This window comes from Geotrypetes seraphini, chromosome 2, assembly GCF_902459505.1.
Source record: "Geotrypetes seraphini chromosome 2, aGeoSer1.1, whole genome shotgun sequence".
Taxonomy (NCBI): Eukaryota; Metazoa; Chordata; class Amphibia; order Gymnophiona; family Dermophiidae; genus Geotrypetes; species Geotrypetes seraphini.
In genome coordinates this window covers 342723799-342748146 of record NC_047085.1, presented here as the reverse complement: position 1 = coordinate 342748146, position 24348 = coordinate 342723799, and the positions used below count along the sequence as shown (strand labels likewise).

General features: G+C 43.6%; 1 protein-coding gene across 4 annotated transcripts in view; it reads right to left on the bottom strand.

The window, feature by feature from the left end:
- CNTNAP2 (contactin associated protein 2) overlaps window positions 1-24348 on the bottom strand; it is a 2440986-nt gene that overhangs the window by 1757134 nt on the left and 659504 nt on the right. For all 4 annotated transcript variants that reach the window (XM_033930311.1, XM_033930310.1, XM_033930313.1 and 1 more), the window contains one exon: window positions 1468-1661. In XM_033930311.1, coding sequence (XP_033786202.1) covers window positions 1468-1661 — 194 coding nt within the window. The remainder of the gene's footprint in view (window positions 1-1467; window positions 1662-24348) is intronic.

The following is a 24348-nucleotide window of genomic DNA, read 5'->3' as shown; positions in this document are numbered from 1 at the left end:
GGGTCTAAAAATGGTTTGGACAAGCTCCTGGGGAACTGCTTGCCCTGAGATCAATAACATGAAATCTTGCTACTATTTAGGTTTCTGCCAGGTACTTGTGACTTGGATTGGCTACTGCTGGAAGCAGGATACTGGGCAAAATGGACCATCGATCTGATCTATAATGGAGGTGACAGACATGCAAATCTATCTCATGCCTGTTCATAACGGATTTCCTGAAAACCAAACTGGCTGGTAGCTGCCCCAAGACAATTCTGAGAATCACCGCTTTGTAGGATAAATTTTAAGACACAGGTTCTGTTCCATAAAGCCTTTTTACTTGTATTCTACTTTACTTCCCTCATCCTTCCATATAGTGCTGCTCTGGTTCTTTATTCTCAGTATAAACATCGATTGCCAATTCTCACAATCAATCATGCTACTTGGAGAAAACAAAACTAAACAAAACACATTTTTTCTTTATAATACCTTCCCTCGGGAATGTTCTGTCCTTTTCCTTTTGATCTGAATATAGGAAGTTTAAGACAAGTTTTGTTTACTCTTGCCTTTAGAGGGCAGCAAATTCACACTGGAATCCAGCAGGGTGAGCTGGCTCTACCTAAGTTCCTCTTTTCATGTTTGCTTATTGGATTTTTAAAATCATCTTAATGAAGTTTATTTTTACTTTTCTCTCATTTTAGGTAATAAACCATTTTGTTATATTGTTATATACCAGGGGTAGGCAATTCCAGTTCTCGAGAGCCAAAGCTAGTTCAGGTTTTCAGGATATCCACAATAAATATGCACGAGATAGATTTGTATCTCAAGGAGGCAGTGCATGCAAATCCATCTCATACATATTCATAGTGGATATCCTGAAAACCTGACCTGGCTGCAGCTCTCAAGGTCCGGAATTGCCTACCCCTGTTATATACAAAACCACTAATAAAACTTAAATATATCAAAAATGTCATGAGTGGATTAATTTGTTTGTGACTTCAAACAGGCAGATTGATGGGAGACAGAAGTTGCTACACTCTATGTTGGTCAGTTCAGTAATTCTGCACATATGCTCCACTGCTCTATATTTTGTGAGGAAGTATCCCCCCTCCCCTTATCAAACTGCATTAGAGGTTTCTAAAGCGGGCTGTCAAAATAAGCACTCCTGCTATGAGTGTTGGAGCTTTTACCGCACTGGATCGTACTGTATACCTCAAGCGCAGTTTGATGAAAGGGGACCTATATATTTTGTATTTTTTAAAGTGCCTATCATTCAGTTTTTTTCTGAGATCATTTCAAATATCTTTTAAGCATGTAGTGTGGTGTTAACTTTGAATACAAAATATAATATCGTTATTACTTCGACCTGAATATTTTAATACTTTTAAAATCAACTAATATGATATGATGGTTTCTATATATAAAAAAACTATTTTAACACAAGCTTTCAACTAAATGCTGCTGCTTGCACTTGGCTTGATGACTTACCCAGATGTTCCCATCTTGATGATATGGTTTCCAGTTTCTTCCTGTATCACTATACAGCATTCGGTATTGGCTCACCCAGTCAGAGCTACTGTACCTCCCCTGGGTAGCTAGAGAACTGATCTGTTTCCTGTTTCCAAGGTCTACCTGCAACCATTGATAGTGATCACTGTCCAAGGGAGACCAGCCTCCAGCCCCTGGGGGGAATAAAAAGTGAAAGGTATATTGCAATTTTTACATGCCAAAAGTGTTTAAAGATCACCTACAAAACATAATTTAGTTGTAATTTTGGTACAGCATAGCATGTTCAAATTCCCGACATATTGTGTTATATGAAAATATGGCAGTATCTAAATTAAAATCTATTGTCTATATGCTATTGGGAGCTCATAATTTTCTTCCAGCTGGATCACATTGTTACTTTAACCTTTTTATGACATAATTATATAGTGTAATGGGCTATCCTACTAATGAGCAAATGTCTTTATAATATCTTAATTAGATCTTCTTAGTAAGTGTCAAATTGTAATTGGTCTAGGTTTGACCTATTCTGCCATAAAGTCCTCTGTCTGAATCATTTGGTACAAATCATTCGGTACAAATGTACAGCAGCTCCACCAAATCTGAGCTCTTCAAATAGGCTGTTAAATCTCTCACATTTAAAAGCAAAACATTTCAAAATGAATTGACAGGACATTGTACCTGCAATTATAATTTCCAAGCAGTACTGCTCGTTGGTGATATTTTGCCAGATTTTAGAAGAATATCAGTATAACCTGAAACAAGGAATCACTACGTACTAAAGACGACATAATTGGACTTGGTTACATTTAAGAAATATTACCAGAAAGGACCAGTTGGGTATCAGAAGATCAGGCACTATACCTTTGGCTATAGTATAATAGACTAAACCAGAGGTTCCCAACCCTATCCTGGAGGACCACCACCCAGTTGGGATTTGGGGATAACCCCAATGAATATGCATGAGAGAGATTTGCATATAATAGAGGTGACATGCATTCAAATCTGCTCCATGCATATTCATTAGGGCTATCCTGAAAACCTGACTGGCTGGTGGTCCTCCAGGACAGGGTTGGGAGCCACTGGACTAAACTACAATCTAACCTACAAAGAATTACTATATATACTCGAATATAGGATGAGATTTTTGGGCCAAGAAAATGGCCCCAAAATGGGGGACTTGTCCTATATTCGTGTCATCACCCGACCCCTTCCCCGACTTGATGCAGGCCTCTGATAGGCCGGGGCAGGAGAGATCCATCCCGTCTTCCGGCCCGGCCAATGCAAATCAATTTTTTTATCCCCTCCTCCACGTGTACCTTTTCTGCTATCCCCTTTAGTACCTCTTTAATTATCCCTAGTGGTCCAGCGGTGTATGGGCAGGATCACACTCCTGCCTTGCACACCTCCTCATTTGACTTGCTGATTGGGGCTCACAGTGCACAGGCATGCAGGCGCAAGCTTCTCAAGCTCCTGCGCAGACCTGCGCTGATAGCAGAACCTGATGGCAGTCATTCTGCTAGTGATGCAGGGCTAAGTACAAGCTCGAGAAGCTTGCTCCTGCATGCTTGTGTGCCCTGAGCACCGAGCCCCAGTCGGCGAGTCAAAGGAGGTGCTCAGGGCAGGAGCATGGTCCTGCCATACATTGCTGGACCACCAGGGATAACTAAAAAAAGGGGGGTACTAAAAAAAAAAGGGGGGTATTAGAAAAGGTACGCAGGGAGGAGGAGGTAAAAAAAAAAAAAATGATTTGCATAAGCTAGGACAATAGACAGGAGGGATCTCTCCTGTCCTGGCCTGGCCCACCACTAGACCACCAGAGATGGAAGAGAATGTGGGACAGGGTTCAGATCCTAGTAGGGAGGTGGACAGGGTGCAGTGCAGAGGTTGGCAAGTAGTGAGGGGGGCTGGCTGCATAGCCCAGCAGGGAGGAGGGCTGGCTGCATAGTCTGGTAGGGCAGGGAGGGAAGGGGACTGGGTGAAGAACTTGGCAGGGAGGGGGGCTGAGTTCAGAGCCTGGCAGGGGAGGGTGTGAGGGAGAGGACACTGGTTGCAGATCCTGGCAGGGCATGGCACTTGAATATTAAGCTCCTGGCAATCATTTTTCCTCCTTTTTGGGGGGAAAAATGGGGGTCTTGACTTATTCGGATGATTTATATTGAGTATATACTATAAGCTTTTTCCAGAAAATGTCATCTAGTAGAAGCATGCATTATTTGCATCTCACTGGAAATGCATTCAATGCTTGATACGCTTCCAATGACAGGTTTTTGGAATTGAATTATTATTTTTTAAATCCAAAATCAGGGTGACTTAACTTGGTACACAAGGTATTTCCTTGTACACATGGGTTCATGGCCTAAATTGCACCTGAGGTAGGGTGACTTGTCTGAGGTCTTAAGAAGCATCAGGGGGTAGGTGGAGGGTGTGAGAACCAAGATTAGGACCTGGCTTCCCACCTGCTGCTCTAACAACTGGGTTATGCCTCCACTTTAAGGCTGCAAGTGATTTTTTTTTTTTCAGTCAGTCACTACACCAAAAACAGAATCACCACAACAGGAAATTGTTCTGAAATGCGAGTATGATAGGACAGAGTTGATGCTTGCACTCAGACTTATGTTAGTTTTAAATTTAAAAAAAAAATGGGGGAGGGGAGGTAAACCAGAACACAATTTGAAGTGTAATCAGGAAGGCTAGTCTTCAATGTTGTAGATGAAACCTTGATTTTATTTTATTTTATTTTCATATCTTTATTCATTTTAAAAACCAAAATCAAGTGCAACATATTATCATACAATGTACAGAATAAACAGCACTTAATTCCATCAAACGATATAATAAATACCTATACCTTCCCCCCACTCCCACCCTTTCATGGAGTATAAAGACAAGAATAATACAAATGATCACGATAAACAAAATTGTAATCAAATAATAAATTAAAGGCATATCCCTCCCACCCACCCATCCTGGACGTGTATAATCAAAGGGCTAAAACTAATCATTAATCTTTACAAAATTTTGGCAATGGGTCGCAAACCTCCTTGAATTTCTTATAATGTCCTAATTGTAGTGCCCTCATACATTCAAATTTATAAGTTCTATACTGCACAATTTGGAGATCAGGTATAGGCAGTTTTTAAACCCAGAAACAGGAGGAGTGGCCTAGTGGTTAGAGCTGCAGCCTCAGCACCCTGAGAATGCAGGTTGAATCCCAGAGCTGCTCCTTGTGACTCTGGGCAAGTCACTAACACTCCATTGTTTTTTTTCTGTTACATAGAACATTTTGGACCCCGGGACTTTGGATCATTTATTGTCCTACGATACATAGCTTTTGGAAATCTATTTGGGGTCAAGTTAATAATTTACTTGAGAATCCGTTAGCGCTTTCATATGATACCATATTATTTGGTACATCAAAGAGCCAAATATCATCTAAAAATAATTAACTTTTATTCATAATGACAGGAGTTGCCATTCAACATATTACGAGAAATTGGAAAAACTATGATGGATTAAGTTATAGTTTTTCATGGAATTCATTGTGCCATATTTTCAAAATGGAAAGAGTACTAGCTATTCAGCCACGGCATTTTAAAAAGTTTAATGATGTTTGGGAGCCATTAACAAAATATCGTATGGATTGATTATAACTAATAATTTATTTTTCCCCTTTTGTTTATTAAAGTACAGGGTGGGGGGGGGAGAGTGGGGATTATTTTAATGATATCTTGAACTAAAGTGTTATTGAAGATTATATAGGAGGGAGGGAAGGTATTTGTTATGAATTAGTCTTTGCTGGATTAGTAAGTGATAGAGTGTACATGGTTGCATTTTTGTTGAAAGTTTAAAAATGAATAAAGAATTAAAAAAAAACCCCAAACAAAAAATCCCACTCCATTGCCCCAGGTATGATAGTCAGGTATGTGAGCTCACTGGGACAGATAGAGAAATATTTGAGTACCTGAGTGTAAACCACTTAGGGCTCCTTTTATCAAGCCGCGCTAGCAGGGTTAACGCATGTGACGTTTCATCACGCGCTGGCCAAAAACTACCATCTGCTCAAGAGGAGGCGTAGCAGCTAGCACGGCCGGCAGTTTAATGCGCGCCATTACGCACGTTAAACCGCTAGCACGGATTTATAAAATGAGCCCTTAGGCTATAAGCAGTGTATAAATACTAAAATAAATAAAATTAACAATTTAGAAAAGATTGTGATGATTAATAGAAAAGACACTCACACAAGAACAGTCATACAAGTACTACAGGACAGAAATCCCAGTTTATGACCACAAGATGGATCCTTCAAATACCATATTGAAGAAATGAGATTTTAATAAAGTTTGTAACTTCTTTTTTGATTATTTAAAGCTTTTATACAGCTATGACTGGGGAGTCAATTCAGAGTAGTTTACATGAGCTTCTGTACTGGTGGTACAAAACTGAGTGTAAGTTTTTCTGTGATTTTTGCATCTATAAAGAACATCTTTAGTGGTGTTACAGAACTGATGTAGAGAGTTTGAGATGGTTTTCAATACTGCTCCAGAGGGACTTACCAATGGTTTTGGAGCATTTAGGTATCATGGTATGGCATGTATACCTTCTTATACATTTAGGGGCATAAGAACATAAGAATTGCCGCTGCTGGGTCAGACCAATGGTCCATCCTGCCCAGCAGTCTGCTCTCGCGGCGGCCCCAAGGTCAAGACCAGTGCTCCAAATGAGTCCAGTCTCACCAGTTTAGCATGAACTTGTCCAACTTTGTCTTGAAACCCTGGAGGGTGTTTTCCCCTATAAGAGCGTTCCAGTTTTCTACCACTCTCTGGGCGAAGAAGAACTTCCTTACGTTTGTACGGAATCTATCCCCTTTCAACTTTAGAGAGTGCCCTCTTGTTCTCCCTACCTTGGAGAGGGTGAACAGTCTGTCTTTCTCTACTAAGTCTATTCCCTTCAGTATTTTGAATGTTTCGATCATGTCCCCTCACAGTCTCCTCTTTTCAAGGGAGAAGAGGCCCAGGCAAATTCTATTAAGGACACCTAAAGTTAGGCGTCCATAATGTGGACAACCAACAACTCAGACGTCCAAATAGATTAAATAATAAGCACAATTAACGACTTTAACAATCAATAATTGGAAGTTAGACGTCCAAAGGCACAGAATAGGCATCCAAGGAAAAATCTGCGTCTAACGGGATAGGCGTGGGCATTGTTTTATTATGGACGTTCCTTTTACAGAATCGCATGCCGCTCAGCATCTTAACGCATCTACATTTGTGCCTATAATGTAGGCGTTATAAAACCAGGTCTAGTTTTGGGCTAGTTGGGCACTAGCTAGGCACAAGTAAGGCATGGGTTAGGTGTGATGGAGGCGTCCAGATAGAGTGGTATGGGTTTTGATTTTGGGGGGGGAAAGAATACTACAGTTTGATAAAAGATATTTAATAATGCATTACGCAAGCAAAGCACATGAATAAATGTATTGCATACTAAACCTCATCCCCAAAGTTTAAGAAAATTAGAAGATAAACCATGCTCAAAATGGCTGTGGTTCAGAGCAAGTGGGCATATCTGATGCACAATCTTTATATCATTGTGTCAGCATAGATGGCAGAATGTCGCTGAAAAATAGGAACCCCCCACCCTAAATGGAAGCTCCTATGGCTCAGTGGTTAAAGGCACTTCTTCCATCTTCTGCAGGTCATGGGTTCAAATCCACACAACTTCCCCCCCCCATTACCTTAACAGCTTCTTTTTGGACTCATAAGAGAGTATGGGTTGTGCACTTTACATTCTATGGTTTACAGAGTCCAGAGGGAAACTTATTTTTACCCTGACATAGCTATGATCTCCTTAGGTATCATCTCACTTGGCAGGAACCTCTGCCTGAAAGGAATCTCTAATGGCTCATTGATTAAAGACACATCTTCCCAAGGTGGTGGGTTCAAATCCCTAGTATGGTCAGGTACCACAGTACATACTCCTATTTTTTTTAGTGGCAATGTGCCATCTAGGTGCAGTCATAGAAACATAGAAACATAGAAATAGACGGCAGATAAGGGCCCACGGCCCATCTAGTCTGCCCACCTTAATGTCCCTCCCCTACCTTTGCCCTGTGAATAGATCCCATGTGCCGATCCCATTTGGCCTTAAAATCAGGCACGCTGCTGGCCTCAATCACCTGTAGTGGAAGACTATTCCAACGATCAACCACTCTTTCAGTGAAAAAGAATTTCCTGGTGTCACCTCGTAGTTTCCCGCCCCTGATTTTCAACGGATGCCCTCTTGTTGTCGTGGGACCCTTGAAAAAGAAGATATCTTCCTCCGCCTCGATGCGGCCCGTAAGATACTTGAACGTCTCAATCATGTCTCCCCTCTCTCTGCGCTCCTCGAGCGAGTATAGCTGTAATTTGTCAAGCCGTTTTTCGTATGGTAGATCCTTGAGTCCCGAGACCATCCGGGTGGCCATTCTTTGCACCGACTCCAGTCTCAGCACATCCTTGCGATAATGCGGCCTCCAGAATTGCACACAGTATTCCAGGTGGGGCCTCACCATGGATCTATACAATGGCATAATGACTTCCGCCTTACGACTGACGAAACCCCTTCGTATGCAGCCCATGATTTGTCTTGCCTTGGATGAAGCCTGCTCCACTTGATTGGCAGACTTCATGTCCTCACTGACGATTACCCCCAAGACTGTGCATTGACCATGTTCACTTGCTCTGAGCCACAGCCACTATGAGTAGGGGTTCTCTTCTTATTTTCTTAAACTTTGAGAATGAGGTTTAGTATGCTTTGATTGAGTAATACATTATTTTAAACATCTTTTTCCATTATTATCAAAGAGGAGTTCTCTTTACACTAAAGAGCAGAAGATTTAGCATGTGTTATATATACACACACACATGCTCGTAAACCAGATTACTCATATATCAAAGCGTGTTTCCCCATAGGAAGTAAGGGAAACTCGCTTGGTACGTTCCCACCCACCCCCACAGGCCAGCGGCGCTGCTCCCCCCCACGCAAACCAGCACCCCCCGCCCAAACAGTCTTACCCCCCATCTGGCACCGGCATGTAGCCCAAAGGACGGGCTGGTGCCAGTGATAGAAGTTCCTGTCTCTTGCCTGGAAGATCTGCGTATGCTCAAGGCCTTCTGGCTCTCGCTCTTTCTGAGATTGCAAATACCGCAACTGGATATAAACAACATATCAGCTATTTTGGAGGAATCTATTTCAGACTCTTCAATGAGAATGACACTTCTGGTGTCTTATTTTTCAGCAGTATTTGGATTCCTTTAAGAAACTTTGGACCTCTTCTATCAAACTGCGCTAGCAGTTTGTAGTGTGGTGAGCTGCGCTTAATCGCGCTTGCGCTCTGAGTGTCGGGAGCAGTGTGGGCCATTCAGCACGACTCTCTGCGCTAAAAACTGCTAGCGCAGTTTGATAAAAGAGGCCCTTTATTTTCGTTTGGCAAAGGAACTGTTCTATGGAAAAGATGATATGTTAATAGGCGAGTAATCAAATTTTTAATAAAACCTTGAAACCTTGTATTCCTGGATGTAACTAAGGTTACCCAGGAAAAAAGAAAACACTTTTTGTCTATGAGACAGGAGACCAAGGCTCTGGGGGCATCTTCTTTTACTGGCGTACCCCTGCAAGTGCATTGTAAAGTATGCTCAAGTTAAGTATGTATTTTTTCAGCTGGAGCAGCTAAGATCATTTCTGGAGCTAAAGAAAATTGCTGCTGTCTAACAGAGTTAAAATAATAAGCAGATTATGCTACGGCCTAACATTATATTTTCTTTTTTAAACTTCTTATTGTTATTTGCCTTAACTCCCCCAAATTTTAGTGGTCTAAGGAAGTGTGGAAGTATTTATTTTATGCTTATTTGTTTTGAAACGTGATGTTCAACATTTAGCAAGAATGTAATTTTCTTGTAAAGTATTGAAAATTCAATAAATAAATAATAATAGATTCACAAAGCAAACCGATCGTGTACCGATCGGTTTGCGAGCCCTTTACGACCAGATTTCCCTCCAACCCCATTCACTAACGCCTGCAGCGATCCGATCCTGATCCTCCCATGCAAATTAGTAAAACCTCATGAAAAATAGCCAAGCGATTGATTCACTAACAATTGCTTGGCTATTTTTAATCGGGTTTTACTATTGGCAAACCCGATTGATGAAGACCTGTCGGTAACTGAGTTACCGACAGGTCTGCCTGTCTTTTTTATTCATTTTTTCCCATGGCACAGATATTTTGCGTGTGTTACACATGCATGCAAAATATCTGCCCCATAAAAAAAATGAAGACACGCAGACCTGTCAAAAAACAGCCGAGGGCCCCCCAGCGACCCACATATAGCAGAAAGAATGCCCACTCCCTCCTGCCACCACCCAATGCTGCCCTCCCCGCCCGCGCGAATATGGCAGGAAGAATGACAAATCCTTCCTGCTACCAACTGACTTCTCCCCTGGCACGGCACAGCCCACCCCCGACACAGCACCGCCCGACTCGACACCACATTAAAAGTTGGGAGCAGAAGGGGTGCTCAGTCCCTCAAGCTCCATAGTCCTCCCACCCACCCCTGACCAGATCAGACTGGTCCACCCACAGCCAGGCCCGGCACCCCCCTACCTAAAAGTTGGGAGGAGGAGGGGTGCTCAGTCCCTCCTGCTCCTCTGGGTCCAGCGACGCATCTACCTGGGCCTTAGGCCCCCCCGCGGTGCATCATATGATGCACAGGGAGGAGTCAAAGGCCCCAGTTGGCTCAGGCGCCTCGAGTTCCTCCCCCCTTGGGAGGGGCCTGAGCCAATCAGGGCCTTAGATGCCTCCCTGTGCATCACATGATGCACCAGGGCGGGACCCAAGGCCCAGGTGGACACATCGCTGGACCTAGAGGAGCAGGAGGGACTGAGCACCTCTCCTGCTCCCAACTTTGAGGTACGGGGGTGTCTGGCTGTGCTGGGCCTGGCCGGAGGTGGTCTAGTCAGGATGAGGGTAGTGGAGAACTATGGATCAGGAGGGACTGAGTACCCCTCCTGCTCCCAACTTTTAACATGGTGTTGGGTAGGGCCGTGCCGTGTCAAGGGTGGGCCGTGCTGGTCACTTGAGGTGGCCTATGGAGCAGGAGGATCTGAGAACCCTCCTGCTCCCAACTTTTAAGGGGGTGTCGGGCCGTGCTGGTTGGGAGGCTTCTTTTTTTTCATTTTTTAAATTAGGCCTGATATTTTGTGGCCTATTAAAAAAAAATGGAAAGAAAAAAAAAAAAAACCTGGCAGAAGCCCCGATAGCTGTGACGATCCTGCCTGTGGCGTCAATGATCGTCCCCATTTGCATGCAGGCCTTTTGTGAATTTATCGGCCTCCGTGCAATCGGGAATGGATCGGTGACAGGCTCGTGGGGGGTTAATGAATCTAGCCCTAAGACTAAAATGAATGTGGTATTCCACTGGTAACCAGTGGAGTTGGCGAAACAATGGGGCAATGTAATTATGCTTTTTTGCATGGTATAGTTGATGAACAGCTGTGTTCTCTAAAGCCTGTAAATGTTTTTTAATGATGTTTTAGGAAATCTGGGTGATCATTTCATAAAAATGGTTAATAAATCCCAAAAATGGCATTACAGTAATCTATATGTGAGATAAGAAACATGTATGAACTCATTGAACTGAAAAAAAAGGAAATACATGTATGAAAGTATGCAAAGTGGCTACAATGAAATATTTATTCATTTTAGTTTATGAAGCACAGCAAACCTTACTTGATGATATCAGAATTCTGTAAGGAAATGGAAGTTGAGAATCTAAGATAATACCTAGATATTAGATAGATTGTGAGCCCACTGGAACAGACAGGGAAAAATGCTGGAGTACCTGAATAAATCCATGTAAACCGTTCTGAGCTTCCCTGAGAGAATGGTATTGAAAAACTGAATGAACAAATAAACAAATATCTAAAGTTTTGGGATATGCAGGTTGGAATTTTTGTCCAGTTCTCCAACAGGTGATGGACTTGACAGGATTAAGTGAACAGTGGTTATTATGCAACCAAATAGTGACAGAATCTAGGTAACTTTAAAAAGGTGATACATCAGAATTGTCTGAAATAGTGTAATATACCAGTAAAGCATCATGAGCATAATAGTATGAGCCGATTTCACTCTTGTACCAAGGTCGTCGCTAGGGGGCTCAAGAAGATGTTAAATAATGATGGTAATAAAATGGACCCTTGGGGAGTACCACAGGTAGTTGGATAAACATCAGATGAATTAGTTTGTGATGTTTGGAGAACAAAGGAACTGCCATGAGGAAATGACACAAACCACTTTTAAGACCCGATTCCCAAAGCTTTCAATCTGTATAGAAGTAATGAATGATTAACAGTATCAAAGGCTGCTGTTAGATCTAAAGAAACTATTAAAGCAAAAAGGCCTTTGTGGAAGGTGTTACCCTCTGGTATCAGACAAGGAAGGGAATTTTGAAACTGTTCTGTTTCCTTAGTAGAAGTTACTACAGGGGGTGGGGGGTTCATAGACAATCCCGCGAAAGACAAAGGTGCGCGCCGACAACTGAGCACAAGACGCAGGCACGCGCTGAAGAAAATTACAGTTTTTAGGGGCTCCGACGGGGGGGTTTTGTTGGGGAGCCCCCCCAGTTTACTTAATAGAGATCGCGCCGGCATTGTGGGGGGCTTGGGGGGTTGTAACCCTCCACATTTTACTGTAAACTTAACTTTTTCCCTAAAAACAGGGAAAAAGTTAAGTTTTCAGTAAAATGTGGGGGGTTACAACCCCCCAAGCCCCCCACAATGCGGCGCGATCTCTATTAAGTAAAGTCCTAGCCGTCGGAGCCCTAAAAACTGTAATTTTCTGCGGCGCGCACCTCCACACTGCGCTCAATTGTCTGCGTGCGCCTTTGTCCCGGCGCGCTTTTGACCCGACACTGGGGGTGGGTAGCATGATTTTTTTTTTTTCTCTCTCTCTCTCATGACTTGTTTGAGAGGATGATTTTAGAATTTGTATTGTTTTATCAACCCCCCCGCCTTTGAATGTCACTTTGGATTGTGGGTTGGACTACAAAAATTTCAAATATACACTATACACCTAGTTCGGCCATTCCTCTTCTACCACGATAGATATATATGAAACATCTCTGTCTTCTAATACAGTGATTAAAAAGCACTATGCTATAAATCTCACAATTCAAAGGGCTAGATTCACTAAGCAAAATGATCGTGTACCGCTCGGTTTGGCTCACTTCACTAACCTTCCTCCAGACCCCATCCGCACCTGATCCGATCTGCGCATGCAAATGAGTAAAAAGGCATGTAAATTTCTTAACGCGTCGATTCATGAAACCATTTTGTCCAAACCGACTGGCCTTTCCTGTCCAAAAAGTTACGACTGCTGAGGACCAGTCGTTTACATCCACGCCGACTATTTCTGCCTAGCATCTGACGCGTGCATGTTAAGAACCCCATTAAAAATATGTATCTACCCCTCCAAAAATCCAAAATATCAAAACTTTTAAATATATGTAAACGTTCATGTACATAAACGTTGAAATTTTATTTTTTTTTTTTGGAATGCACATAGTGAGTGTGGGAGTGAATCTCGGATTTGTAATGCACATAACGAGAAAATTACGGATTAACCCCATGCTCTCCTTGCGCATTGTACATTTCAAACATCAATGCCAAATTTAAAAAAAAATCCCAACCCATCCAAAATCAAATAAAAAACTTATGGGCCAGCTATCCCTCCCCCCTTCCTTCCAGCTGGATTGTTGCGTGCATGTGATGTCAGGGTGTCGCTAGTGGTTGCTATGTGCTTCATGGCTGATAGAGCCGCACAGCCTCTTGGGATTCGTAGGCTGTATATAACAGCGCGTGATCCTAGCGCATTCAACAACTGTTAACTGTTGTGCCTTCTAGCAACTTAACAGTACTTTTCCAGAGAAAAATGGACGGCGCTCGTCAGTTACACTATCTGCTTCTTTTGGAACACGAGAATGCTGAGGAAGATGAGGCTACAGCTAGAGAAACGAGAAGACGAGCACTATGGCCACAGCTTGTAACAGTACTTCAGAAAATAACAGTTGGTAAGAAGACTTCCTTATATTTCTTTTTTTTTACAACAACAATGCTTTGCGGTAGGCGCATTCGTTGGCCACTAATGATGTCTGCGATTAAACCACGCCCCATTTCTACGCAGTGAAGTCCTAAAGAGCTAGCACATGTGTTATGAGCTTCAAAACCAACAAGGATACAGTGCGCACGCACGTCGATTGATGTTTCAGCGCTAATAGCGGTGTGTTTACGAATGGATCATTTGCATGGACAAGCTTTACTGAATCGATCGCCTACAATGACTCAGAAATGGATAGGAGATGAATCGGATAGATTTCGGGGACTTTAGTGAATCCTGCCCTAACCGTGGTACTGAATTCACAAGACACCCTATTGAATACCTGCCATGTACTATCGAGTTTCTTGAGGAACCGTTTAGAGCAAACTACATCCTGTGTAAGTAAAAAAACTTTTGCAGGAGTTGGAGACAAGTTTCTAAACTTGGCATGCAATTATCTCTGTAATAGAATGTGGAAGATTAAATAGATTGCACACTTAGCCAGTCACTACAATTTAATTTCCATCGCCCATTAGTTGCTCTCCCCTAGCACACATACACACAATATTCCACCACATCAATTTAACAACCACCATTTAGCTAACAACATGGCCTTTTAAGGTGAGGATTACTATGGAGCCAAAGTAATGTTGTTTCCTGATGTAGCCAGGGCAACCCAGCTGAGATGGAAGGCTTTTTTTGACTTTATAAAGTCCAGAGTGGTAACCCTGAAAGCTACTTTCTTTCTTAAATTTCCTTGTAAATTGGATTGTTCCACATACTTTGACTCACTCATAACATGGCCACAACACACCCTGAGGTCAGGGCAGGATAAAATCTTTGAGGGCCCCTATGCACACAAATACACTGGGCCCCCCTGGCTCTGCCCCACCCACACCCTGTCCATGCCCCGCCCCATTTATGTTCTTATTTACTTCTTTATTTCCACTTATTTCTTTTTTTTAAATTCAAAACAAACAAAAATTAGCATACCAGTGCACAGTTTCTTCTATGCAACCCCCAAACATCTCTGAACAAATCCCCCTTCCTTCCCTTCCCATCTACTTACCTTTGACTTTAACTCTGAACCCTTTCCATACATATATTATAGTGCTCAAATATATTGTAAAGCAGTAATACTATCCAAAATGTCTATATTAATAACCAAGTTTACAACGCCCCTCAACTGCCTCACTCTATGTCAACTGTAACCCATATGTATGTAAAAACAACCAATCTGTAACTCCTTTAGTACGTTCCACTCCATGTATGTTAACTTGTAACGAAACAACAAGGCAAGCAGTCCAAAGAATCCAACATTAAAAACAAAAGAAGATCGGAAGAAAATAAGGAGATTGAAATCAGGTTTATTTATGATGCTCCCAAGAACCATGCCCAATGCATTTCGCCAAACAATTATACCTCCTCCCTTTTTACTAAATCGCGATAGCGGTTTTTAGCGCAGGGAGCTGCGCTAAATGCCCTGTGCTGCTTTTGATGTTCATAGGCTCCCTATGCTAAAAACACCACTATTGTGGTTTAGTAAAAGGGGGCCATAGTGCAAAATATAGACAGCAGATAAAATTCTCAAAAATTGACACATTTTGATCACTAAATTGAAAATAAAATAATTTTTCCTACCTTTCTTGTCTGGTAATTTCATCAGTCTCTGGTTGCAATTTATTCTTCTAACTGTGCATCCAATATTTCTTCCCTTCTTTCAGCCTCCTGTATGCTTCCTCTCCTCCAGACCTCATTCCCTCCCCCAACTTTTTCTTTTTTTCATCCTGCCCCCTTCTTTCTCTCTCCATGCCCCCTTTATGTCTGTCTCCCTATCTTTCTGTCTCCCGTCTCCCTTCTTTCTTTCTGTTTCCCTGCCCCCAACAAGCCACCGCCATTGGGAAACAGGCTGCCGCCGAGTTCTAAGCTATCCTTGCTTCCCTTTTCCGTAAAGAGGACACTGAAGCGCCAGGCCGACCAACCTTCCCCACCCGACGTCAATTCTAACGTCGGAGAGGAAGTTCCGGGCCAGTCAGGCAGTAATTGGCTGGCCCAGAACTTCCTCTCTGACATCAGAATTGACATTGGGTGGCAAAGGTTGGTCAGCCCAGCGCTTCAACGTCCTATTTACGGGGAATGGAAGCAGGTTGGGCACTCCTGCTGATCCGCGAGCTGCACTCAAGTGGCTAAAGAATCGCATGCGGCTAGCGAGCCGCGTTTTGCCAACCACTGGTCTATCCTGTGCCTGTCTATCCTTTGTATATGATTGATTTCAGCTCTGCCACCTCTCCATTTTTCTCTGTCACCACCCCTCCCCTATGCTCTGGCATCTCTCTCTTTTCCTTTCTTTCCTTCCCACCCCACAGTCTGACATCTGTCTCCTTCCCTTCCCTGGCATCTCTCTCCTTTCCTTTTCTTCTATCTCTCCCTCCCCCTCCATGCTCTGACTTCTCCTCCTTCCTTTTTCCTTGGTCTGGCATACCTTCCTCCTTTCCTCCATGCCCTGGCATCTCTTCCTCCCTCCCTCTCTTCCCTCCATGCCCTGGCATCTCTTCCTCCCTTTCCTCCAAGCCCTGGAATCTCCTTTCATTCCTTCCTTTCCCTCCCTCATCTTCCTTCTCCCTCCAGTTGGGTGCAGCAATTCTCTCCCCCTCTGCTCCCTTTCCTCCTTCTGTCACCCCATCCCTGGTTAGCAGTTCAGCCCCTAAGCGGGTGCTCCAAGGCCTGTCATCATTAACTTCTTCGGGCAGCAACAACGTTTACAATTCACTGCTGTTGACAGCTTTGGGCCTTCTTCTCTGAAGGGTCCTGCCTTTATGGAAACAGGAAGTAGGCAGGACCCGGCAGAGAGGAAAGCCCGAAGCCCTGCCTTCATAGAAACAGGAAGTAGGCAAGACCCGGCAGAGACGAAAGCCCGAAGCCGGAAACAGCAGCAAATTGTAAACGCTGTTGTTGCCCGAAGAAGTTAATGATGGCAGGCCTTGGAGCATCCAGGGCATACCGTTTCTCTCCCCCCCCCCCCTCGGTAGCTAAAGTGTTTCTTTTCAGAGGGGTCCCCCGACAGGACAGCTGGGGCCCCTCTGAAAAGGAACATTTATCTCAGACCCTCCCATCTCTTCCTCTCATGCGAACCCCGCCGACCCTCCCACCACGAGACGACCGACAAACCTCCCTCCAGCAGCGTTGGCAGCCGCAGCACTCTAAACAGACTGCTTTGTGGCCTTCTGATGGTGATTCCCTCTGCCACGTCACTGATAACATCATTAGCGACGTGGCAGAGGGAATCACCAGCAGAAGGCCACGAAGCAGCCTGTTTAGAGTGCTGTAGCTAATGACGCTGCCGGGGAGGTTTGTTGGTCATTTTATGGTGGGAGGGTCAGCGGGGTTTGCATGGGAGGGTCAGCTGGGGGGGGGACAATGATGCTGCTGCCAGAGAATTCATCAAGGGTGAGGAAGATGCCTAAATGGCCCTAAAGCACTGCACCTGTGGGCCCCCCTGACCATTTCAGGCCCTAGGCCCGTGCCTACTGGGCTTACCCTTTAATCCAGCCCTGCCTGAGGTAGGACTCCACAATTTTTACACACATTGAGCTTGATATTCGGAGCGATTTAACCAGCCACTGATCAGTTGTGGAGAAAAGTTGTGGAATCCAACCTCAGAGTATGTTGTGGCCATGTTCCGAGTGAGTCAAAAAGTATGTGGGGCAATCCAAGTATAATTTAAAATATGAATGTTTTTTGGTTTTTTTTCCAAATGGTGTGCTGGTTAATGATGTCATCTGTAATCACCTTTATTAATGGCATTTTACTAAACCGCGTCCATATTGGAGAGAGCCATATGTTGCAGTGGGCCGATAGGAACGGTGGATTCCCCTTACACAGGTTGGTGGAATAACTTATAAGTTTCATGACTCAACGTCATTCTATTCTTGGATAGGTTGAGAACATTACAGCGGCCCCTCATACACAAATACCACTATTACAAATGACCTCTCATGTTTCTATTTGTCATTATTTACCCCTCTGTACCTTCTTTGGAAGGTATCATTGAACTTTAAATCTGTGCTTAATATTAACTGCTCAACTGCAAGTACACAGTAACAATTTCAAAAATGTAATATTCATTTGTGTTAAGATGTTATGATTGGTACAATACACAGAAATTAAGAAAATAACCTGACATTTTTTATTCAAAAATTTTCTCAGTCTTCAAGAGAACCCCTTGACAAGAAATCCAACAATAAGCAATCAAAGAAAAAGAATGCAATATTAGTTCTTTTGTAAAGGCAAAAATGTATAAATCCAAGTCCACAAGATAATCAGACAAAGAACGAAGACTAGAAATTAGCCATTGATATAAATAAATGGAAAGGAAATAACGGGGAGAGCGCCCTTAATATGCACACAATCAATAATCTATCCCAGCCCCAGCACAAAGTATATGCAGAAAGTTACATAATTAAGGTGCTTCAAAGAAGACGTATTGTACATTCTGATATTTAAGAACAATTTACAAGGAAATTGCAAAGAAATGAAGTGCCTAAAGCGAAAGCTTCCTGGCACACAGTAAGAACACATTTAAAATCCATATTTTCCGACCAAGAAATGGAACGTCTTATTTAAAAATTATGCATCAAGATATGGTCTATATCTAATGGAAGCACAAATGTCACTAGTAACATTTGTCTATTTAGTTCTTCACTAGTACACTCTTCCAAAAACTCAGATAAAGTCCAAACTGTCCGCAGAAAAATCACTCACCGGGGAAACACTAACTACTGACAAGAACCAATAACCCTCTAATCAAATTAAAAAAGAAAGCTTTACTAATTCAATAGCTGGAACACTCTCCTGTTTAATGTCCACCATTTCACAAAGATCTCTTTTTTTTTTAAAAGTAAGCCGATTGCATCAGAGGGACGTTGGGAAAATCAATGGCTCTCAAATTCAAGGCCAATAACACTATGGGCTCCTTTTACGAAGCCGCATTAGCGGTTTTAACGCATGCTTTTTAACACGCTACGTGGCTAGAACTAACGCCAGCTCAATGCTGGTGTTAGCGTTTAGTGCAGCCGGCAGTTTAGCGCACGCTATTACGCGCGTTAAACCGCTAACACGGCTTCGTAAAAGGAGCCCTATGTAGCTTTTTTTTTTTTTTTTTTTGCTTGTTCCTGGGTAATAAATGTTCTTTCTTAATTACCTATACCACAAAAGTATAGAAAATGACCATCATTCCCCTCAAATTTTGCTTTTGTGACCAAAGCTCTAATATTTTGAAATTTACATTTTTGTAGATTGATTCCACGCTGAGTAAACTTAGGGGTCCTTTTACTAAGGTGTGGTAGGGTATTGTTGCACAGCAAACAATATTGCAGGCACGCTGCACTTGCCATTGTAGTACGAAAAGATTTATCACATAGCAGTTCAGACAGTAAGGCTTACTGTGGCTGTGAGTGGAGATGGGCTGAAGGGGTATATTGTGGGTGTGCATACCCACAATGTACTGGCATGCTGTGGTAAAGGTGCACGGCGCTTCTTACTACCGGGTTAGTGCAAGAGCTTTTACTGCCTGCAAAAAGACAGGTGGTAAGGGCTTTCCAGACGCGCTGTTTATCGCAGCGTGTGTGAGCAGAAACTTGCCTCTTGGCAGACAGGCCTATGAGCCGTGATTTTTTGACCTGTGGTAATTTCTGAATTGCTACAGGCCAAAATCAATGTTAGGCACCTGTTCGCTTGCTAATTTTGTCCATAGGCCTAAGTAAAATGGCCTCTAAAAGTAACTTCATAGTAACATAGTAAATATCAGCAGATAAAGACCTAATGGTCCATCCAGTCTGCCCTGTAATCACATGAAATACAGTTTCATGATTAAACTTAAATGCCTTCTTTCTTTGTTATTTCTGGGCCATAGACCTTAGAAGTCCACCCAATACTGTCCACAGGTTCCAACTACTGGAGTTGCCTTTGAAGTTCACTCTAGCCTATCCAAATCATCTCCTTTGTGGGATTCAGTCTGTGAAGTTTGCCCATTCATATTCTAATAAGAGATCCTCTGTGTTCATCCCATGCTTTGTTGAATTCCATCACTGTTTTCCTCTCCACTATTTCTCTCAGGAGGGCATTCCAGGCATCCACCACCCTTTCCCAGAAAATGATTTTTTAACATTACTCTTGTCTACCACCCATCAACCTATGTTCTCTAGTTTTACCAATTTCCCTTCTCTGGAAAAGATTTGGTCCTATATTAATACCTTTCAAATATTTAAATGTTTGTATAATTATCACCCCTGTCCCTCCTCTCCTCCAGATGTTGAGGTTCTCTCGTCTCCTCTCATACTTCTTTTGGCACAGATCCCCTACCATTTTTGTTGCTTTCCTCTCAACCGCTTCAAGTCTTTTTATATCCTTGGCCAGATACAGCCTCCAAAACTGAACACAGTGCTCCAAGTGGGGCCTCACCAACAATCTATACAGCCCTTGTCATGGCTAGAACCCCTGCAGCCAGCCCTGCATTGATTCAATCTGTTCCCCTTCCTAGGGCAAGAAATAGAACTGTAAAGCTTGTGCAGTAGGCTAAGGTCCCACTAGTAGTGTAGGAGACTGGGGACAGGGCAGAATCTGCTTTGTCACTCTATTCTTCCTTTCTTAAGCACCCTGAGAAAGTCTGCTTTAAAACTCAAGCTTTGCTCCCTGACCAGGGAAGGGTTAAAGAGAGGGGAGGGACTAGCAGAACTGACCTGCCCCAGGCACACCAGCCATTTGCTAAGGGAAACCGAGTAATACAGGAGTCTTATGTGGATAAATTCTACTCAACTGGGAATCCTAATGAGCAGGAGCAGCACAGAACTGGAGAGCTGAGAAACTTCCTAGCTACGCAGGAAGCTCAGGAGAGAAATTGGGTTCTGACAAATGTCAGGCAGTTCTGTTTCACACAGAGAGTGGTGGGCGCTTGGAATGCTCTCCCGGAGGAGGTGGTGGTAGAAAATACTGTGCTGGGTTTCAAACGCAAGTTGGATGCACACCTTCTTGCAGATCATATTGAAGGATACGGGAAATCCGGGTCTCCAAAAAGGAGCACCTAAATGGGCCTCCGCGTTTGCGGATCACCGGACTGGATGGACCTCGGTCTGATCCGGTGAAGGCGTTTCTTATGTTCTTATGTTTACCTTTGCCCTGTAGCAGAAACAGGGAAGCCAGGTACAAGGCTCCCAAATAGAAGCTTTCCTGGGGTGAGGAGTTCCCAGAAGCTGCTTTAGAAAGATGTTTGCACCCACTGGGAGGGGGTGGGGAACAGCTAGCTGAGAAAGAAAGCTGTATGGAAACAGATTTCCTAGATTTAAACAACACAGAATATATGGACTAGTACCCAGAACCAGAAGAAAGTGTGATGGATGAATGAATGAGTGAGCTGGTTATGGGGCAAACCTGACTGTGTTTAACTAGAATGATCCTGAAGATTAAAGAATACAAAATGAATTGGTTATAAAGCTTGGAGTGGAGTAGGCAAAGCTTTGGGGGTGGAGAGAGACTGAGATAGCCAGCACTGTGCAATACCTACAAGGCATATTTTGGCATGCCCTTTGGGGTTATATGATGCAAGGTTCTATGATAGGAATCACTGCCCAGGAAAAAGAATCTAGATGTCATTGTTGAGAATATGTTGAAACCCTCAGCTCAATGTGCGGCAGCGGCTAAGAAAGCACATAGAATGTTAGGAATTATAAGGAAAACAAAGATGATAAATGTTATAATGCTTTTGTATCGTTCAATGGTATGGCCGCTCCTCCAATACTGTGTGCAATTCTGGTTGCTTTATCTCAATAGAGATATAGCAGAATTAGAAATGGTACAGAGCAGGGAAAAGAAAAATGGTAAAAGGGATAGGATGACCTCCCTATGAGGTAAGGCTAAAGTGTCTAGGGTTCTTCAGCTTGGAGAAGAGACGGTGATATGATAGAGGCCTATAAAATATTGAGTGGAGTCGAAAGGGCAGATGTGAATTGCTTGTTTACTTTTTCTAAAAATATTAGGACTAGAGGGCATGCAATGAAGCTACTAAGTAGTGTACAACTCAAAAATGATCCGGGGCCGAAACGAAGTCGGAAAATGTAGTGAGGGCCGCAGGTAGTGGCCGCAGCTCGAGGCACCCGGAAGTTCGGACATTGCCATGATGAAATCACGCGCATGTGTTGACATCAACACATTGACATGTGCGCATGCGCAGAGGCCTTCCAGATGAGCCTCGAGACAACAGTAGGGGGTCCCAGTAGGAAAGAGGAGAGGCATTGGCGGCAGCTGATTGCCTACAGCACTCTCAACTACTTCAAGCTAAGTACCCCCAACCACAGACCTCCCAAGTTCTGCCCCAGATCCTACCCCTTTTACTAATTGTAATGCAATTTTTTCCTTTCATTTTTCATATACACACACCAGATATAAACTCTCAAAACTGACACATTTCAATCACTATATTGAAAATAATTTTCCCTACCTTTGTTGTCTGGTGACTTTATTTTTCTGTACTTTTAACTATGATTCACGAATCACCCTCATGCAAATGAGGACCATTGGAATCACGCCCCCAGGCGACTGCCGGGATCGCTCTCTAGCAATCCCGACACATGCGCAGACCATCTGTTTAGTATTTTTAAAGCGTTCCCCTTCATTTTTGAAGTACAAGGGAGCACTCAGAGAAATTGAAAGGGGAGAGGTTTAGAACAAACGCCAGGAAGTTCTTTTTCACACAGAGGGTGGTGGATACATGGAACGCGCTACCAGAGGATGTGATAAACAGGAGCACGCTAAAGGGGTTCAAAGAAGCTTTGGATAGGTACTTGGAAGACAAAGGGATTGAGGGGTACAGATAAGAGTAGAGGTAGATTATAGGGATGGGATTAGAGGTAAGTTACAAAATTAATCAGGGACCACTGTTCAGGCACTATGCCTGATGGGCCGCCGCGGGAGCGGACCGCTGAGCAAGATGGACCTCTGGTCTGACTCAGAGGGGGCAACTTCTTATGTTCTTAACCCTCTCCATACCTATCGTAACATTAAATCACACTATCCAGTTATCACTTGATGCCAGATGATCACCTATTTTAGCATCAGAAAGACTCTATCCATTTGTAAGCACTAAGTCCAGTATGGCTCCATCCCACATGGGTTTTACTACTAACCCCCTGTAGAAAGTCCAGGATATTCCTACTTCTAGAAGACCTCTGAATAGGGACACCCCAATCAACATCTGCCATAGTAAAACCATCTTTTAGCAGTACTTCCCCTTTCACAGCCATATTTTGAATGTCTTCAATTAAACTTCTATCCACTTCCAGTAAGAGAGCACAGAATCTGGAATCCAAATGATGATAAGATGTCAAAGAAAAGATGAACGCGATTAATCCTCTGAAGCAGATCAAGTACGCAGCCACCTATCCCTGTCCATCCACATATTTACCTTTGCCAACTGAGAAGGATCAAACCCTACATCTCCACATCCGACCTAGCCCAACTCATCTACGCTTATGTCCTCTCCAGGATGGATTACTGCAACTCCCTATTTAATGGAGTAGCCAAAAAAGATCTCAAGCACCCGCCAGCGGGTACAAAATGCAGCAATCCGCCTCCCACACAACCTCAACTACTACGATCCCATCTTCCTGGCCCTCCGCGCTGAACACTGGCTTCCAATTAACCAACACTGCGCATTCAAGGCCCTGGTAATAGCCCATAAAAGAATTTACACCATCACCCATACCTACATAAAATCCATGCTAACTCTGTACATCTCCACCTGCCCTCTCTGCTCAGAAATGGAGAAACGCCTATGCATCCCCCCATGAAAGTCCCTCCTATCAGAAACTGCCCATAAACGCTCCTACAGCCACTTCATCCCCCAACTCTGGAACCAACTCTCCCCACAAATAAGATTACATAACTCATTAATGACCTTCCGGAAAGCGGTAAAGACCCTCCTCTTCAACTAAAATTCAACCACAGTCTACGCCTTACCCTCCTTAAACCCCCTCCACCCTCTTTTTTCCATTCTAAACTTCTACTTAAATTGCAGTATAGTCCATTCTTTACCTGTACTCAAATTGCTGTATAGTCCTTGTATTTAAACTACTGTATTGTCTTTGCAGTGGCGTACCAAGGGGAGGGGCAGTCCGCCCCGGGTGCACAGCTTGGGGGGATGCACAGCCGGCCAGGTCTGGGTCCTCCTGCCCTTCCTTTCCCCCAGCCCGCGCCACTGCAATCTTACCTCCCCCGCCGACAAGAAGCCTTTCCGACGTCAATTCTGACATCGGAGAGGACGTTCCGGGCCAGCCAGGGAATGATTGGCTGGCCCGGAACATACTCGACGACGTCAGAATTGACATCGGAAAGGCTTCTTGTCGGTGGGAGGTAAGATTGCAGGCGTGGACTGGGGGAAAGGAAGGGGAGAGGTGCTTTTTTTTTTCTTTTTTCCATGGCAGGAGGAAGGGAGATAGGTAGGCAGACAGGCAGGCTGGCTTTGGGGGTAGACAAAATTTGGAAGGCAGTGGGGGGGGGGACATAAGGAGGCACTGGAGGCACCATGGACATGGGAAGGAGGCACTGGGGGCACCATGGACACGGAAAGGAGGGAGGGAATAGAAAGGGACAATTGTTGGGCCTGAATGCAGAAAGAAAGAAAGGATACACAGTCAATTAATAGATGTCCCCTTTTGATGAAAAAAATAAATGGTCACGTTACC